At 40.6% G+C, this 20640-nt stretch overlaps 1 protein-coding gene across 3 annotated transcripts in view; it reads left to right on the top strand.

The window, feature by feature from the left end:
- Window positions 1-14272, top strand: part of LOC114902000 (engulfment and cell motility protein 1) — a 313303-nt gene extending 299031 nt beyond the window's left edge. For all 3 annotated transcript variants that reach the window (XM_029234323.1, XM_029234321.1, XM_029234322.1), the window contains exon 16: window positions 11955-14272. In XM_029234323.1, the coding sequence (XP_029090156.1) occupies window positions 11955-12064 (110 nt within the window). In that variant the 3' untranslated portion in view covers window positions 12065-14272. The remainder of the gene's footprint in view (window positions 1-11954) is intronic.
- Window positions 14273-20640: the final 6368 nt, after the last annotated feature.

Below are 20640 nucleotides of genomic sequence, written 5' to 3'. Positions count from 1 at the left end.
TCCTTGTCCTCAGGGTGAGCCACCGCCACCCCCCACCTCTGCCGGAGGCCTTCAAACACTAGCAGGTAGGTCTTCATCAGTCTCCCCTGGGGTCACTGCTCCTTCCCCTGGGTCCCAATGCACACACTACTTTGTGTGTGCCCTCCAAGAGTGGAGTCTCTGTTTCCCCCAGTCCTGTCGAAGTCCTACAATCAAATCCCACTAGGCTTCAAAGTCTGATTCTCTAGGAATTCCTCCTCCCGTTGCCAGAACCCCAGGTTGGGAAGCCTGACGTGGCGCTCAGAGCCTTCACTCCAGTGGGTGGACTTCTGTGGTATAAGTGTTCTCCAGTCTGCGAGTCACCCACCCAGCAGTTATGGGATTTGATTTTACTGTGATTGCGCCCCTCCTGCCGTCTCACTGTGGCGTCTCCTTTGTCTTTGGATGTGGGGTATCTTTTTGGTGAGTTCCAGTGTCTTCCGTCAATGATTGTCCAGCAACTAGTTGTGATTCTGGTGTTCTCGCAAGAGGGAGTGAGAGCACGTCCTTCTACTCTGCCATCTTGGTTCCGATAAAGCTGAATCTTTTTTCTTTTTTTTGAAACATCATTTTTATGTAAAGAACAATTGCATACCTTAATGAAATCCTCTTGCTTCCAGTATTTTACTTGTTTAGAATGCTTTCTCTATGAAAGAAGGAATTATTGAAGGAAATGGGAAGATGATCATGAAAAATGTGGTCAGAAATATGCTTATTGCTCTTTTTCTTCCTTATATTGTAAAATTTAGGGGAGGATACCTAGAAATAGAGAGCATGATAATTTTCTTGCCTTTTGCTCACTGGCATAATTTGGCTTTAACTTGTTAAGGCAAATATGATTTAATCTGGCCTGAAATCATTGTCAGCATTGAGTCTTCCTATAGTGGGTAAATTCCATTCCCTCCACCAGCTATAGAGCTGACACACAGATAAATCTTTCCTTGTAGGCTTAATAACATGGGCACCAGAGAAGGCTGTTTATACCAGAGAAATGTCAAGTGTTTGCTATTATTGTGAAAGCGTAAATATTTAGTCACCTGCTTGAGAGCTTAAAATAATGGTCTGAAATGATTAATGGGAAAGAATCTAAAGATTAAATTGAAAAGGGGGTTATGTTTTATTTACAGTGTAGAACTGACTACACACACTGCTGAGGTAAATTTAAAAATTTAAAACTTAATAAGGACGAAGCTAAGAGTTTGAGTTGTTTGACCAAGATGTTATCATCCTCCCATGTAGGGGTGTGGGGGAAAGAAGTTGAAGTGGACGTTGAACTGCCATGGAAGTTTGTTACTAGTGAGCCCAAATTAGGGCATTTTTGCATTAAGAGTAGCAGCCTGACCTGAGAGATTTCTGTTCTTGGGTTCACTTATCACCAATGTTAACATTTCAGTTTATCTGGGTGCTTGAAGTGAGTTATTCTTCCTACTCCTCATTCGACTAACTTGTGGAGATTTATGTCTGCTCTGTAGCTTACTGTGTATTCCACTGAAGGATTCAAGTCCTGAATCAAACAAATTCTCCTGAATTCCTCAGTCTGATAACCATGCGTATTTTGCATTCATTTCAATTTGATGGGGGAAACTGTAGAAAGTCACTTGCTTAAAAGCACTGCAAGACCATCCAAGATTTTGAGAAACTGGAGAAGAAGCAGAATCATGCTCTGCTTGGCTGGTACTTCTTGTGTCCAGGTTATTGCCCTGCAATGTCCTTTTCTTACCCTGCTTTCATTTTCATCTTCCCCAATGGCCTGCTTTGGCTATTAGCTCTCATCCTGATGGCAGTAGAAGGTATACTCTTCTGTGCTTTGACTGCCATACCCAGCTTTCTCCTCTTCTCCTTTGCCTAATGGACATGTTAAAAGTTAGCACAGAACAGAGATATGGTGGACTAGAAGGAGAATACTGGGGACAAGGGGCAGCTTGGTTCCATCTCTGCCACTTATGACTTTTGTGTCCTTGGGTAATGTACTCATAAATCTCATTGTGCACTTATATTCCTACATTTCCCCAGAAATAGATTGGTAGGGTTTGAGGTGATGATTTGAGTAGTTGCATTCATTTTGTCTGTATCACAAGTAACGTTGGTGGCTGAAATTGTAGTGGTAGGCGTGAGAGGAGTATCCTGGGAACAGATAGTATTCAACCTAGGGAAACTAACTTGGACAAGATAGCCAAATTTCAGGCTGTGTGTGGGCAAGGTAAACGTGGATCTGATCTGGACTCTCCTCCTTGTCAGTGGGGCCCCATCTGGTGGGCAGATGGGAACCTTGGTGGCAGGAGTCTGAGCAGACAGTGCTGCTCAGGTGGACGTCACTCTCTGCTTTGGGGGAGGGAACTGGTACAGAGTAGGAGCTGACCTCTAGCTGGTGTAGAGCAGCCTTCCCAGACTTTTCAAGACATGGTAGTCAAGCCAGGAGCCAGGATAGAATCCCATTCGCATGGGCTGAGGTAACAGAGTGGGGATGAAAGCAAATACCTTTGGGATCTCTGGAGGTGCCCCAGATGCTGTTCTTGCGCTATATATTATTCCAGAAGGTGAGAACCTTCTGTTGCAGGGAAGGATTTCAACATTCTGCCACAGTTTGCTTAGCATCTGGTCAGGTCTGGTCTCTGCAGTGAGGTTGGGCTTGGACAGCTGGGACCTGACATACTCATGACAGGCTTCCTTCATCTAAGATGACAAATGCATTTATTCATTTGTTTAATAAAAATTTACAGATTACTTACAATGTACCAGGGATTATACTGGACACTGCAGGTGCAAAGGTGAACCAGATACAGTCTCTGGCCCCAAGAGTCAGTCTTGCATTTGGGAAAGTGTAAGAATGAGGTGAGACTGATATTTTTTCCTATTGGTTATAAATGTGTGTATAAATATTATATATATATTTATATATTATCTATCTATCTATCTACCCATTATCTGTTGTAAAGCATATTTTTTCCAATATTTTGATAGTTTGAGATTTCAGGTTGACCTGTGTTCGCCCTCTACTGACTGCAAAGGCCATTCTTGACATTTTGCAAGGCCTACCAAAGACTCCCACATTTCTGAAATCTACAGATTCAGAAATGCCCAAATTAGTTGCTTTCTGCTCATAAAATATTAAAGGATTGCTACATTCTTTTTTTTTTTTTTGGTACACGGGCCTCTCACTGTTGTGTCCTCTCCCGTTGTGGAGCACAGGCTCCGGACGCGCAGGCTCAGCGGCCATGGCTCACGGGCCCAGCTGCTCCGCAGCATGCGGGATCTTCCCGGAATGGGGCGCGAACCCATGTCTCCTGCATCGGCAGGCAGACTCTGAACCACTGCGCCACCAGGGAAGCCCAGGATTGCTATATTCTGATTGAGTGCTAGACATCAAATTATAAAACACCCTGTAGTAAGAGGAAAATTGCTTTTTAATGGATTGCCTTTTGTTCATTGCCATATTAAATAAGTTACTAATAGGAGAAGTAAATCTGAGTGAACCCTTATGTTGGAGGAGATATCTGTTTTTCTTCTGAGGAAAATTAGGTTCACACGCAGATCCATCTTCCTTTGGTTTGTGTGTGTTTGCTTTTCTCAATTCCTAAATTCATGGTTTTTCTCAGGTTCATGTTAATGATTGACCTGGCACATCATGGTCAACATTACATCTGTAAGGAAGTACTGAGACCAAAGAAGTACCCAACTAAAGTTCTAACTGATTTTTCTACAGAAGTGGAAAGATTCAGTTTTCTAGAAATGTTTTGTCTTTTGATTTAACTTAAGGTCTTTTGAGGAAACCCACTTCTGAAATACCTGTTATATTTTGGTGTCTAAAGCAAACATATAATGTTCAGTTAAATTACTGACACCAAATAGTTATGCACAGGTTTTTCCCTTTTAGATTGCTTTTTAAAAAGTGCCGTTTCTGCATCGCAATTATTGGCATATCGGAAAAGGCAGATGTTTAGTGGTGTGGTCTGGAAAACGACGCCTGCTTATGTACTCAGAGCGCTTTATCAAGGTTGTTTAGTTGAAGTCCGTAACACCCCCAGGAGTTAAGATCAATAGCATCTATGTTTATTAATGAAGAGAAGCCTTGTACTTACTGCATATTGTCTAGGGTCATTGAGCTCAAATTGGAGTTCAGGTTGCCCAAAGAAGGGTGCAGAAAGAGGCAGGGAAGTCGAGTGCTTGCATTTTGGAATCTGAATGACCCATTTGAATCACAGCTCAGCTGTTTATCAGGCGCCTTGGGCATGCTTCTTCTCTGTTCTGAGCTTCTGGTTCCTTATCCATAAAATAAACATAATATCGGCCGCACCTATTTGCTGAGAGGGTTAAATGAGATAACGGATGTTGCTTTAGTTGGAAGAGGGATCGTTTTTTGGCAAGTGGTAGGATCTTACTTTCTAGAAAGAAACTGCAGGTTAAGCGAGGGAGGGAGAGTGCCCTGGTTTAAGTGACAGCTGGAACCAAGACCTGGAACAGCGTCCCTTGTTTCTTCACTCTCTATATTATGACTAAATTTTTTCTTTTAACCTGCTTTCTTCGTGAGGCTCGTTTGAGAGCAAGGCACTTGTGTTCTTAGTTTCAATTTTAAAAATTACAAAGAATACTGTTGACCTGGATGTAGTCGCATATCCCCATGTCCTGTGTTGTAGAATTGTCAGCCCCACTTAGAAGAACAAGATTAAGTAGAGGAGCAAGTTTTCAAAAGAAGAGGTATGGGGCTTCCCTGGTGGCGCAGTGGTTGAGAGTCCGCCTGCCGATGCAGGGGATGCGGGTTCGTGCCCCATCCGGGAAGATCCCACATGCTGCGGAGCGGCTGGGCCCGTGAGCCATGGCCGCTGAGCCTGCGCATCCGGAGCCTGTGCTCTGCAACGGGAGAGGCCGCAACAGTGAGAGGCCCGCATACCGCAAAAAAAACAAAAAACAAACCAAAACCAAAAGAAGAGGTATGCTTATGAGTGTGGGGTGAGTGAGGGTCGGGGGAAGCAGGAAGCGGTTTCCTTACCGAAGAAGGGAGGCGTAACACAGATAAATCGATAGACTCGTTACAGCTATGAAGTCCTCATGAAGAAACCCTGCTCCTAATAGGAGCTAAAAATGTTACTGTTGTTTTTGTTATTGTAGTACTGTCTCCAAAGCAATAATAAATCATTGAGGGAGGTAATGAAAACTTGATTTCTGATATAAATAAGTTAATTACTTATCTTTTGAGTATGTAACACCTCATTCAGTTACATTCCAGTTATAGTCAGAACTAGGATATTTCTTTTTGTCTCTCACTCATTCATTCAATAACTAGGACTCGGGCTTCCCTGGTGGCGCAGTGGTTGAGAGTCCTCCTGCCCATGCAGGGGACACAGGTTCGTGCCCCGGTCCGGGAGGATCCCACATGCCGCAGAGCGGCTGGGCCCGTGAGCCATGGCCGCTGAGCCTGCGCATCCGGAGCCTGTGCTCCGCAACGGGAGAGGCCACAACAGTGAGAGGCCCGTGTACTGCAAAAAAACAAAACAAAACAAAAAAACCTAGGACTCCTCCTCTATGAGTCAGGATCTAATCCCTGATGACAAGGACTTAGAGGACACACTCCATCCTCAGGCAGCTCACATGCTGACTGGAGAGTCTTTCACATAAACAAATAATTATAAAACATCTTACTATTTGTAAGTTACATTTAAATTATGTTAATGTCACTAAGAGGCAGTGTTCAGGTTTTTTTGTTCATGGGGAGCCAGGTGGGCTGAGGAAGCGATGTGACATGTTCCAAGAAGAGATATTTGAGTGTGTGGAGTCACAAAGATGAAGGGAAGAATAACCAGGCAGGCCCTTGTGTGTGTATGGTAGGTAGCAGCTGTTGAAAATTCTGGGCAGGGAGAACTGTAGGTGAAAGTAACCCAGAGGTTCAGAGAATTCTACAGTCCACCCTTCGTATCTCCGTGTTCTGCGTCTTTGGATTCAGCCAGTCCTGGAACCAATCCCCTGCAGGTACTGAGGGATGGTACTTTAGTGTAGCTAAAGCAGAAGGCTCAAGGGAACAGGAAAATGGAGGAGATGCTGGAAGAAGAGGCAAGAGTCAAGATAGAAGGATTTGCGGTGCAGAGGAGTTTGGATTTCACCAGGCAGTGGGAACCAATAGAAGAATTTTAATGACAAAAAGGAATGTTCCAGTCCTGGGCATAAAATTCTAAAATTGGATTACATTTTCTGGGTGTGACAAGAACTTGCAAGTATGATAATGTGCAGGACCAGGACCAGGGACAAGCTTACCTTACTCTAGCCCTGACCTAATAATAATCAACTGGGAGTCCGTTAGGAGGCTTTCAGCTTCAAGTAATCAAAATCCCAGCTCAAAATGGTCAATGTAAGAAGAACATTTATTGAGTGTCACAATTTCACAGTTGAGTAGGTCCTGGGGTTATCTGTTCAGTGGTGTCACCAAGGACCCAAGTTCTTTCCATCTTTTGGTTCTGCCATTCTTAGTGTACCAAATTTGTCCTCATTGCTGGTAACAAAATGGTGGCTACCATCACAAGGTCCAGGTGAACAAGAGGCTTTCTCTTCCAGTGAGTCTCTTTTAGGTGTGTGAAAATGTTTCCAAAAGCCCTCAGACGAAGTAGGACGTATTAGGGTGGTATGGCCGTAGACCCAAAAGCCCTTCAGCAAACTTTCTCTCGTTATCACTGACTAACACTATGGCCTGTGCCTGTGCCTAACTCAGTCATTGAGAGGGGACTGGAACCTTCTGAGGGTCGACCAGTCATTAGCTTCTCCCAAGATTGAAACCAGCCTTCCTTGAGTGGCCATAGGATGGTAGGTAGCTGAAGAAAATTGGGGTTCTGTTAAGATAAGGAAAAACTACTTGAAACCCTTAATTCTGTCCCTTTACCCAGAAGAGTATTTTCTGCAGTTTCCTTACTGCTGCAAAAAACCATAAGAAATTGAAGTCAGATTATAGCCCTCTGTCATTTTGCTTTTATTGGGAGTTGGGGAAATGCACTGTATTTTTTTAAGCAGCAGTATCAAAGGTTGCAGAAAAATGGAAATTGAAGTTTGATTATAACGTATTTCATTTTTCTTCACTACACTACTAGGGCTCCACTACCTTACTTTCCTTTTAGCAAATGGATATTTCCACGTCCTCAATTATGCTTTTGTGTGTGGGTTATTCTCAGGTGTGTTCTGAAGGGCAGAATGGACATACATTTGTGATTGAAGCCTTCATTATTTCTCTGAAACAATTTTGCCAACTTCACCTGTATGACCATACATAATTAGATTAAAATTTAGTAACTACTTGTCTTTAAAAAAACAAGAATGAAATCTATATCACACACTATGAAAATGTTCGGCATTTCCTTACTTTGTCTTTCAGTGGAAGTATTTATTATAACACACCAGTGGTGCTGAGTGAAAGCACCTTGTATAATTCATCACCCAGACACCTCTGCTTTAGCAAGTAAAAATAACACAGGTGAGCAATCTGAAGGACTCTTTGGAGTGCACAGCAATTAGAATAGACACTTAACTCTGGGACATTGATGTTTTCATACTTTGAGAAGTACCATCCATCACTTTCATTCTTAGAACATCCTGGCTAAAGAAAACTCAAGAAAATTAGCTTTTAACAATTAAACCTCTTAAGGACATTTTTTCCTCATAATACTAGCTTGTACCTATGCTCCATGGAAAGTTGAAGCCTCTCAGATCTTGACTTTTTTTTTTTAATAGATCTTTATTGGAGTATAATTGCTTCACAATACTGTGTTAGCTTCTGTTGTACAACAGAGTGAATCAGCCATATGCATACATATATCCCCGTATCCCCTCCCTCTTGCGTCTCCCTCCCACCCTCACTATCCCGCCTCTCTAGGTCATAGCAAAGCAAATATCCCTGTGCTATGCGGCTGCTTCCCACTAGCTAACTATTTTACATTCGGTAGTGTATATATGTCCATGCCACTCTCACTTCGCCCCAGCTTCCCGCTCCTCCCCCCCAACCCCCTGTTCAAGTCCATTCTCTATGTCTACATCTTTATTCCTGCCCTGCCACTAGGTTCATCAGTACCTTTTTTTTTTTTTTTTTTAAGAATCCATATATATATGTGCTACCATACAGTATTTGTTTTTCTTTTCTGACTTACTTCACTCTGTATGACAGACTCTAGGTCCATCCACCTCACTACAAATAACTCAATTTTGTTTCTTTCTGAGTAATATTCCATTGTATATATGTGCCACATCTGCTCTATCCATTCATCTGTCGATGGACATTTAGGCTAGGACATTTAGGCCACATACCCCGCCCCCCCCCCCGCCACACACACACATTTAGGTTGCTTCCACGTCCTGGCTATTGTAAATAGGGCTGCAGTGAACACTGTGGTACATGTCTCTTTTTGAATTACGGCTTTCTCACAGTATATGTCCAGTAGTGGGATTGCTAGGTCATATGGTAGTTCTATTTTTAGTTTTTTAAGGAACAACCATACTGTTCTCCATAGTGGTTGCATCAATTTACATTCCCACCAACAGTGCAGGAGGGTTCCCTTTTCTCCACACCCTCTCCAGCATTTATTGTTTCCAGATTTTATTTTTTATTTATTTATTTTTTTTGTGGTACTCGGGCCTCTCACTGCTGTGGCCTTTCCCACTGTGGAGCACAGGCTCCAGATGCGCAGGCCCAGTGGCCATGGCTCACGGGCCCAGCCACTCCATGGCACGTGGGATCCTCCCAGACCGGGGCACGAACCCGTGTCCCCTGCATCGGCAGGTGGACCCTCAACCACTGCGCCACCAGGGAAGCCCCCAGATTTTTTGATAATGGCCATTATGACCGATGTGAGGTGATACCTCATTGTAGTTTTGATTTGCATTTCTCTAATAATTAGTGATGTTGAGCATCTTTTCATGTGCCTCTTGGCCATCTGTATGTCTTCTCTGGTGAAATGTCTATTTAGGTCTTCCACCCATTTTTTAACTGAATTGTTTGTTTTTTTGATATTGAGCTCCATGAGCTGTTTGTATATTTTGGAGGTTAATCCTTTGTCCGTTGATTCGTTTGCAAATATTTTCACCCGTTCTGAGGGTTGTCATTTCGTCTTGTTTATGGTTTCCTTTGCTGTGCAAAAGCTTTAAGTTTCATTAGGTCCCATTTCTTTATTTTTATTACCATTTCTCTAGGAGGTGGGTCAAAAAGGATCTTGCTGTGATTTACGTCATAGAGTGTTCTGCCTATGTTTTCCTCTAAGAGTTTTATAGTGTCTGGCCTTACATTTAGGTCTTTAATCCATTTTGAGTTTAATTTTGTGTATGGTGTTAGGGAGTGTTCTAATTTCATTCTTTTACAAGTAGCTTTCCAGTTTTCCCAGCACCACTTATTGAAGAGACTGTCTTTTCTCCATTGTATGTTTTTGCCTCCTTTGTCATAAGTTAGGTGACCATATGTGCATGGGTTTATCTCTGGCCTTTCTATCCTGTACCATTGAGCTATATTTCTGTTTTCGTGCCAGTACCATACTGTCTTGATTACTGTAGCTTTGTAATATAGTTTGAAGTCGGGGAGCCAGATTCCTCCAGCTCCATTTTTCTTTCTCAAGATCGCTTTGGCTATTTGGGGGCTTTTGTGTTTCCATACAAATAGTAAAATTTTTTGTTCTAATTAAGTGAAGAATGCCATTGGTAGTTTGATAGGGATTGCATTGAATCTGTAGATTGCTTTGGGTAGTATAGTCATTTTCACTATATTGATTCTTCCAATCCAAGAACATGGTATATCTCTCCATATGTTTGTGTCATCTTTGATTTCTTTCATCAGTGTTTTATAGTTTTCTGAGTACAATTATTTTGCCTCCTTAGGTAGGTTTATTCCTAGGTATTTTATTATTTTTCTTGCGATGGTAAATGGGATTTGTTCCTTAATTTCTCTTTCTGATTTTTCATTGTTAGTGTATAGGAATGCAAGAGATTTTTGTGCATTAATTTTGTATCTTGCAACCTTACCAAATTCACTGATTAGTTCTAGTAGTTTTCTGGTGGCATCTTTAGGATTTTCTATGTACAGTATCATGTCATCTGCAAACAGTGACAGTTTTACTTCTTCTTTTCCAATTTGTATTCCTTTTATTTCTTCTTATTCTCTGATTGCTATGGCTAGGACTTCTAAAACTATGTTGGAAAGGAGTAGCGATAGTGGACATCCTTGTCTTGTTCCTGATCTTAGTGGAAATCCTTTCAGTTTTTCACCATTGAGTATGTTGTTTGCTGTGGGTTTGTCATATATGGCCTTTATTCTGTTGCAGTCATTTCCTTCTATGCCCATTTTCTGGAGACTTTTTATCCTAAATGGGTGTTGAATTTTGTCAAAAGCTTTTTCTGCATCTATTGAGATGATCATATGGTTTTTATTCCTTAATTTGTTAATATGGTGTATCACATTGATTGGTTTGAGTATACTGAAGAATTCTTACATCACTGGGATAAATTCCACTTGATCATGGTGTGTGATCCTTTTAGTATGTTGTTGGATTCTGTTTGCTAGTATTTTGTTCAGGATATTTGCATCTATGTTCATCAGTGATATTGCTCTATAATTTTTGTGTGTGTGTGATATCTTTGTCTGGTTTTGGTATCAGGGTGATGGTGGCTTCATGGAATGAATTTGGGAGTGTTCCTCCCTCTGCAATGTTTTGGAAGAGTTCGAGAAGGATTGGTGTTAGCTCTTCTCTAAATGTTTGATAGAATTCACCTGTGAAGCCATCTGGTCCTGGACTTTGTTTGTTGGAAGATTTTTAATTACAGTTTCAATTTCATTACTTGTGATAGGTCTGTTTATATTTTCTAATCCTTCCTCCTTCAGTCTTGGAAAATTGTACCTTTCCAAGAATTTGTCCATTTCTTCGTGGTTGTCCACTTTATTGGCATATAGTTGTTTGTAGTAGTCTCTTATAATCCTTTGTATTTCTGCGGTGTCAGTTGTGATTTCTCCTTTTTCATTTCTAAATTTATTGATTTGCGTGCTCTTCCTTTTTTTCTTGATGAGTCTGGCTAAGGATTTATGAATTTCGTTTATCTTCTCAGAGAACCAGCTTTTAGTTTTATTGATCTTTGCTGTCATTTTCTTCACTTCTATTTCATAAATGTTTATATTCTACTTCTGCTTTCTTACTCTACTTCAACCTTAAGTTTAATGTAAGAGCAACAAGCAAGCAAAAAATATTCAAGGCCTGAGCCCGGATTTAGAAAGTGCCAGTTAATCTGGGCACTTTTGGCCCCAGTTTAAAATGTCATAGGAGAGAGTTTAAAAGTCACTCCAGAGTGGTTGTTCAGAATAGTTATAAATCTGTTATCAGGATTTATAATAGTAGTACCATAAAACAGAGGGACTGATTCTTGGATTCAGAATCAGAAGCCCTGGGTAATAGGCATAACTGTTTTGTGTTTTGTCCAGATGGCTAGCTGTCTGGCTCCTTAGTTTCCCCTTTGTAACATGGGAAAATTATCGTTATCCTCCTCCTCCTCAACTGAGAATTGTTTTGTTGTTAAGTTGTTTTGTTAACTGTCAAACGCTCTCTACTTGAAGGAAGCAGTATTATCTCAAATATGCACAGATTCAGGGACCCTGACATGTATCCCAACCAATATAGCAGAGCCAACGCTTTCTGTGCATTTAGGGGCCGTTGTAAGAATCTCAAGCTCTGTGGCGGTTTGTTGGTGATTCCGAAGCAGTCCTTGTAGAGCCTTCTGAATCAGTGTGACGCTTGTCTCCATCGGAAATGACTGCTGAGAGAAATTACACAAGCTTGGCAGTTTGAAAGGATGTATCAAGCATATCTCAGTTATTAATGGATGAAAATAATGTATATTTACCATAGCCTTTTTTAGGACTTGCTCCTTTTTACGTTATTTCTGGAAAGATATATAGCTGGAAACAATCAGTATCCATTCCTGTTATTTCTTAGGTTATAGATTGAGCGGGGAGACTGGTACATTTGCCCAGTGTCATGATGAAGAGAGATGCAGACATGTTGAAAGAACACAGTTGCCTGTTGTCTTCTTCTACCTTTTGTAGAAATACTTTTCCTCCAGTTTCATCTTAAACATCGCATTTGGGTGACAGGTCTGTTTCCTCCCCTGACCCCGACAGCATCCTCCTCTAAACCCCTGTAGCACTTTATCTGTGTCTCTTCTGTTGTACTTTCTACTGCATAAAGAGTTTTTTTTTTTTCCTTTAATTTGTGGCCCTGTTTCCCCTACAAGTTGAGGTGGTTTATAGCAAAGCATAAAGATAATTTAAAAATAAATAAATGGTGAAAACAAAGGCAATTAAAAAATTAAAACTGAAAAAATGGATTATGAAGGTTTGCAAGTATGTTGTAAAGACCTTTGTATTAACTAGCAATGGACCTTGAATTTGGCTCAAAGGTTTGTTTGTGCCAAGGAAGCAAAAGAAGTTCAGTAACAGGAAACAGATCACTGCCCATCTCACTTGAATAAACTCTATATGAAAACTGAAATGCTAATTTCAATTAATCCAAAATAGTATTTGATAACATTTATTACCATTTTTTAAAGATGGAATAGGATATATTCTTAACATCATTTTTAAAACTACTATAAAGCAACAAGCCAACATGATACTTAAAATGGTAAAAACAAAACAACTTTGCCATTAAAAATTGGAACTAGAGTAGGATGCAAAGGACGCTGATATTCACTAGGCAGCACATTGATAGAAACAAAGTATTTTAAATTAGAGACAATAAAACTTTCTAGAAATCCCTGAAGAAACAAAGGAAAAGCTGTTAGGATGAATGTAATTTAGAAGAGTAGCTATATAGTGGGTAAACAAAACTTAGTAGCATTTCCATATGTCAGCAGTAATTAGTTAATTATAAAATGGGTAAAAAGAGTTCTTCTAGCAGTGGCAATAAAAATGTAAACTGCTTTTGGAATAATCCTAATGGAAAACATCCTGGACTAATGTGAAGAAAACTGTAAGACTTTACTAAGACATGCAGCACAAGTTTCAAATAAATAAACAAGCAAATGTTTTATTCCTGGGAGGAAAACATTAATATTTTGATCAAGATCTAAATTCCCCAATCAATGTGCAGGCTCATATGTCGTTCCAAAATACCAATGGGATCTAGGATGGAAACTTCACAGAATGATGGTAGAGTTCATTTGGAAAAATAAGGACGTGAAAATTGGGAAGGAGAACTGATAAAGAAGAGCAATGAAAAATGACTGGAAATAAAAATATATTTCTTTCTTAAAGACATTTTTTTGTGAAAAAGTCCAAAGAATTCATTCATATATCTTTCACTCTGGTTCACCTACTGTTGTGTTAACATTTTGCCATAATTGCTTTACCATTCTCTCTCTCTACACATACACACATACACGCATTCACAATAGGGGGTATGTGAAAAATATGAAAAAAATATGTTTTATGGCGGAAAAAGATTTTAATATAATTTGAAGAAAAAAATCAAAATAACTAAATAAAAAATGATTTTAAGTTGGATCCAGCTCTGGCGTGTTGACTCTTGGAGAGAGCAAAATGTGCTAGGAGCCCTGCCTAGCAAGAGGGTTCCTAGGATGGCTGTGGGAGGAAGGTTAGGGTGTCACTGGACAAGCCATCATCGTGGAAGCAGTGGTGGGAGCCTAGCTCAGAACATTTGCTCACCTCGCCGCTGGAGGTCTGAGAGAGGCTCACTACTACTCGTCACCTCCTCGGTGCAGGTCAGGGGTATATATGGTGAAAGTTTCATCACCTCCCCTCTGTTCTTCTACAACACTGGGGATGTGGCTTACCTAAAATCCAGTGGTTATAGATATGAAAAACCATGGATTTCAGGACATCCAGCTTCTTATATAAGCAGAAACATCATTTAAAAAAAAAAGCCCATAAAAGTAAAGTGATCCCAGTAGATGAAGCAGGCTGTCTTCACTCCTCATCTGAGAAGTCAGTCTAGTATTAAAGTTACTAGTCTCATTCCAAAAATGTGAAGGGTGAAAACCATCTTCCCCCAGTTCTGCAGATGTCTGTCTCTTCCAAACCCCGGGCTTGGACCCACAGGCTATTTTTCTCCTGAGCATTAATCACACTTCCTAGCACTTATTGTAGGATTGTGTCGCAGCAGGTTTTGAGCTAAAAGGCCCTAGGATGTTGTAAAAGTAGAATATTAATTTGGGAGGGGTGAAATTAGAGGCATGAAATTAGAGGGAAAGTATAAGCAGAATTCTGGAAGATTCAAGTAGATGGTAAGCGGAACAAAATAGATCAGAAGAAGAAAGGAATTAAAACAACGGAATCAGGATGCCATACTGCACTGAAATGGTGATGAAATGCTAAATAATAAGGTTTTTAAAACCAAAATGTACATGAGCAAAACGAAAGCAAACAAACAAAAACCCAGGAGCATACACACACCTTCAGGCTTTAACATAATTCCTACAGTGTTGGATTGACCCCCAGGGAGTCCGCATTGGTTGGGAGAGCAGCAAAGGACAGAAAGCTCTAGGATGCCTTTTAAAACATCTCATCCTTAACCTGAGGCCTTTGAATGGAGAGATTTTCCTGGTTGCTGCAGTAGATTAGGAGATAGATGCCAGTGGAATCTCCCAACCCTGGGCACCTGAACTTCAATCAAAGACCACTGTTGATTTAAAGATGAGTGGAAAGAATTTATTTAAAAAAACAAGACCACTACCATGTATTAGATGCTTTCTATTTGGCAGGCAATTCTATAAGGTCAATACTCTGTTAACCCTTAAGTATCTCCATTTACAAATGAAGGACCTGGGACTCCGGGAGAGGTTAAGTAGACTGAGGTCACAAAACATTAGATGCAGTTAACTATTATGGGATACTGCTGTGCTGTTTACTTATAACTACCGTGCAAAACTATCAACCACTGCTTTCATTTTTAAAAGAATATCCTCTCTTCCTTACAGGCTGTAAGCACTTCGAGGACTAGACTCAGAGTGAATTCATGTTCCATCCTAGCCTCTGGTCTGGTGCTTTACGCAAATCTGCATTTAATAAGTATTTACTACATGAAAAGAGTAGCTTTCTATTTGCTTCAGGGTCAGTTCCAAAAATGTTTTGCAGACATCACTAAATTTTTTTATGAACAAACAGTATGTGTTTTACCCCAAAACCTCTCAAACCAGCATCCCTTTTTCTTCTAAAGTAAGTGAGAACGAGTTATGCAAAAGGGGTCCTCTTCATCCCTCCTCCCCCTCCTCCTTCTGGGCTAATTTGATGAGAGGGCCTCCTGGGTCCAAATTTGAATTAGAAAATATCAACACTACAGTATGTTCCCCAGAGAGGAAAAAATTATCTATTTTCAATCCTATGTTTCAGAACACACAGCTGTGTGACTTCCTAATTTATTATATTCCCCATCTGTCTCCAGTTCTCAGCTTGCTTCTTCTTTTCTACCCACCCCCTTGCTATGGGAAACGGGGCAGACTTTAACCAGTCCAGAGCTTGGACTCTAGTGAGAGGCCAGTAAACGGCTCCTCCCAAGACGCCTCCTGCCCAAGCAGGTGCGTCCAGCCACTAGGACCCTAAGGGAGCCAGGCTCCATGGAATGGCAGCTGTAGGTTAGGGAGCCAAGCTGCTCGCTCCTTGAAGGTCAGTGCCAGCTGCCTGCGTGTCTGTCTGGAGTGTGGCCATTCCCTGTCTCCTGAGAGCAGGACAGAGCTTTGGGTCCCAGCAATCAAGCCCAATGTGGCTTCCCTTAATTGGGCTTTCCAAGGGTTTTGGCCACAAGAACAGATTGCAGCTGTGGCCTGAGCGTCTTTAGAAATGTGAATCTTTTTTTTTTCTCCTAAAGAAGCTATTTTGAGCTTTATAATTGCATATTTCCATGTTGTTTTTTCACAGAGTGAGTAAGGAGAGTGACTTGCATTTTTTAATAGAAATCTGCTGGTTTCTTTGCTCTTCTGTCTTGCATAATCCAGGCCAGTGATTCCTGAACCTGGCCATGCATCAGATTCACTTGGGGGAACTTCTGTGAAATGTAAATTCCTGCAATGGAATCCTGAAATCAGCATGTTTTATAAACTCTCCAGTGCATTCCAAGGCAGGCAGACTGGCCTCTCCTAGGTTTGGGAATCTCTTTTGAACCCCCTCTCCCTCCCCCATGCTAATTTGGGTCATGGTTAAACGGTTATCTTTATGGGGTGGTAAGAGCTCTAGATTGGGCACTAAAAGACCTGGAATCTAGTTCTAGATCCACTACTGACCAGCTCTAGATAAATCTCATCTCCTATGTCCTCAGTTTCCTCTGGTGAAAACACTGCTATTGCCCAGGTGGCTGCCAGGTCCCAAACTGCTGTGTTAATAAGCAGAGCCCTTTTTATCAACCCAATAAGGTGACCCTAACCACTGCATTGGTTAATTAGAACTTTGCCATCATCAGTTCTCGAGTGCCATGTATATAACCTAGATTGGTTAGTGGATTCTGTGCCAGAGAATTAAAGAGATGCCCAAAGACCTTGTGAGGAGGGGCTGCTAGTGGTAAGGCAACCTCCCAGCATGGACCGGAAGACTTGCAGATACGACTGCTCTCTCCTTTTGAACAGAAACTTTTGTTTAAATATGCTTTTCCCTCTCTGAATGTTTTCCTCCTTTGAAGTATCAACTTTATTGCCAGCAGCATCCTTTGAGAAGAACTGAGCCTTAATTTTGCCAGAAAAGATAAAGGAAATGGCAAGAAAACATTCCACTCACTTCATTCTTCCCTGCCTAGCTGATTTCACCGTGTCTCTTCCCACCTTGTCATCCTCTCGGCTGGGTTTGATGGCTTTTGCCTCACGCCATGATGCGGTGGGGCTGTCATGGGGCTGGAGCAGCTGCCTCACCCGTCTTTATTTGGAAACAGGAGTGTTTAAATAATCTTGAAACTTGGAAGAAGACACAACCCTAAATCCAAATGCTACCTAACATTTCTGCAAGTCATATCTATCCCCACTCCTAGAAGCACAGCTCTAATGGTTCTATGGCTTTTATTAGCTGTTTAGTGGTTTGAGGAATTGCTTAGCACTGGAGCCCGTAGAATCCTACCAAAGTGCACACACCATCCCAACGTGGCCAGGTTAGAACTAATCCTGCTGTTCTTCTGTGTCATTAATGTCATCAGAGGAAACCTCAAAGTTAAGGCCTCGTGGAGTTGACTGTTTTGATCACTTAAAAATTTTTTGTTTTGGATTAGGAGTTTACCTTAATGCATATACTTTAACAAATTTTCCTTATAAAAATGAGCTAATGTTATGCATATTACTTTGTAATCTGATACTTTTCTCTTAAGGTGTTAACAGACCTCTTTCCTTTTAGTAAATGTATTCATTTGCAGTTTATGCAAACTTCTAATGGTTGAACAGTATTCCATTTCATATGTATGGGCATCTTGTAGATATAGATATAAATAGTATCCTATTTTCTGAAAGTGTGGGTCTCTTATTGGCAGATATTTACATTGTTTACAGATTTTTGTTTTTATAAAGGGCATCAGGATGAGCATTTGCTCAGTAAATACACTTAGAGTCTTAGCACTGGGGCTGTGGCAGTAAAATAAAACAGAATACTATCCCTTCTCTTAAGTAGCATATATTTTACTTGGAGAAAAACAAACAGTAAGCAAATGGAGAAGTATGTCACATGGTAAAAAATGCAACAGAGACAGATCAGACAGAAAAGGGAGGATGCATGACATTGCCTCAGTGAGATGATGACATTGATCAAAAATATGAAGGAAGTGAGGGAGTGGACCAACATAGTATCTGGTCAAGACCTTTCTTGAAAGAGGGAACAGCAGTGCAAAGGCCCTGAGGCAGGAGTATACAGCATTGAAAAAGAAGTGTAAGGAGACCAGTGTAGCAGGAGCAGAGAGAATCTGGGGGAAAGTAGCAGGAGATAAAAGGGGTTGGAGGAAGGAGAGATTCTGCAGGCCCTTGTAGGCCACTGTAACAAATTTGGCTTTTACTCTGAGTGAAGAGAGAAGCCATGGGATGGACTGAGTATGCATGTGACATTATAGGACTTATAATTTGAGAGAATGGTTTGGTTTATTTATTGAGATTAGACTATAGGGGAGGGCAAGTTAATGCACCCTACTACAATGAGCAAGCTGAGAGATAATGGTGTCTTGAACCAGAGAGTTAGCCGTGGAGATACTGAAAAGCAGTTGGGTTCCAGGAAATAGAAAGAGGAGTCAAGGATGGACAACTAGAAGCTGGAAATTGTCATTGAGATTGATGTAGGGCATAGAAGATCAGCAGTTCTGTTTTGGTCATGTTAAGGTTGAGATGCCTTTTAGACATCCAGATGTTGACTTTGGATGTTGACTTTGTAGTTGAATGTGTGTCTAGAGTTCAGGGGATGGTTCTGAGCTGGAGATTTAACTTTGGGCATCATCAGCGTATAGATACTATTTAAAGTTATGAGATTGGATGAGAACAGTGAAGAGGCTCCGGGACTGAGCCCTGAGCACCCCAAAGTTGAAGGTTGAGGAGAAGAGGAAGAACTAGGAGCAGAATCATGGGGATGTAGGAAGAGAACCACGAGAAAGTTCAATTAAAGGTAAAAGAGAGATTGCCTGTATGAAATGCTGCAGACCGTGGAGTTAAACAAGGATTGAGAATTGAACATTGATTTAGCAACGTGGAAGTCCGAGGTGACCTGAGCAAGGGTCGTTTCAGTGCAGGGGTGGGGAAGAGAGCCTGATTGGATGGGTTAACAGCAAGAGAGGGCAGAGGGATTGGGACAGTGAATACAGACAAGTCCCACTCAGCGTGCGGGACTTGATGATAGGAAACTGTGTCTTGGTTGCTTCGTCTTTGTACACATCTTTAGTAATTTTCTTAGTTAAATGTCTACCAAAAGATCCTGAATCAAAGGGTGCATACTTTTAGTATTTTTTAATTCAATGTAATATATGCTCATTGTTGAAAAAATTTTTAATGCAGAGAAGCAAAATGGATAATTATCCATTATCCTACCACCAAGATAGATTGGTATATATCTTTTCCATTACAATGAGCTTAAACCATAATATTTAACATGCCCTATCCTTTCCATTTCATATATTGTGACTATCTTCCTACAACAATAAATATATAATTACATATATCATTATTTATGGCTGCTTAATATTTCATTGTGTGGATCAACTATAATTAATTTGACCAGACTCTTATTACAGAATATTTAGGGATGTTTCCATTTTTTTAGTGGAAATAGCACTGTGATGAGCATCCTTGTAATTCCATCTGATTATTTCCTGAGAATTAATTCTTAGTAGAAGTTCCATGTCAAATGATCTGAAAATTTATAACTGTTTATTCCTTTACAATTTACCCATAGAAAGGATGAAGCGTTTGCACTCCACTGAGCAGTCATGTAGATTTAGATACAAGGTTTAACACAGTTTTTTAAACTACTGAAAGAATTGGGGGTGGTGGAAGAAACCTAACTGAGGTGGTGGGATCTGAGGTGATGATATGTAGGGAGATGTTCAGATAGATGGACATATATCTCATAAATGTATTGTAGATTATAGAGGCTTTTAGGTCAAGACATGATGTATAGTTATGTCTACCACAGCCACGTTATGACTTTCATGAGCCCCAGGTGCTTTAACCTTTGTGGGCAGCTTCCGCTGTAAAACATATTAAATTTTATATTTTAAGCCTGCATTGTTATAAAGATGACTGTAATCCAGGCTGGATTCACTATTATATGTTCATTATTATCCTATTTATGTTTTTCTTCTGACTTTAAAAGCAATTAAGATGAAAACAGTTTCATGGGCTCGAAAGTACCACGCGCCCTCAGAACTGTGCCTGCCAAGCCCCATGGATAGATTGGCCCTGATTATGCATCTCTGTCCTTTTAATATTTTTAATAATGAATAGATATGACCAAAACATACAAGAGAAAAATATCAGACTAAATTTATAAATATTCATGGTCCCTAAGTAGTTTCGCTTCGCTTTACCCACAAAAGGAGGAGATACATTCCTCTTCTCTCTTATGTTCCATCCCATTTCCTCCTTATCAGTGGGCTGTAACGGAAGACTTGGTTTCTGCCGTAAAGAAAAGTAAAAGTAAAAACTCACTAGCTTTCCTCCCAAACCTGCCACTACTCCGGATCCCTGGTGCCAGCATTCACCTGGTTGTCCGCCCTAAAACTTGAGGTCATCCTTAGTCACAGCCTCATGTCCACGGCCAATCAATGACCAAGTCTTGTCAAGTCAGCGCTTGAAGGTTTCTTTCTTTTTAAAGAAATTGAGATATAAGTGACTGTAACATGTATTAATTTTAGGTGTACAACATAATGATTTGGGAAGGGAAGCGGATGTACGTATATGTTGCAAAATGATGACCAGAATTAGTTAACATCCAGCACCTCACATAATTACAAATTTGTGTGTGTGATGAGAACTTCTAAGGGCTATTCTCTTAGCATTCTTCAAATATACAATACTGTTAACTCTAATATTGTTAACTATAGTTACCATGCTGTATGTTATATTCCCTAAACTTGGTTGTCTTATAACCGGGCGTTTGTACCTTTTGACCACTAAACATTTCTTCCGTCTCCCTATTTCTCTGTGTTTCCACTGCCATCA

Source organism: Monodon monoceros, unplaced genomic scaffold (assembly GCF_005190385.1).
Source record: "Monodon monoceros isolate NGI ecotype Baffin Bay Population unplaced genomic scaffold, NGI_Narwhal_1 Super_Scaffold_2, whole genome shotgun sequence".
In the NCBI taxonomy this organism is placed as follows: Eukaryota; Metazoa; Chordata; class Mammalia; order Artiodactyla; family Monodontidae; genus Monodon; species Monodon monoceros.
Note: the sequence above shows the minus strand (reverse complement) of the source record. Positions and strands in the feature narration are given on the sequence as shown.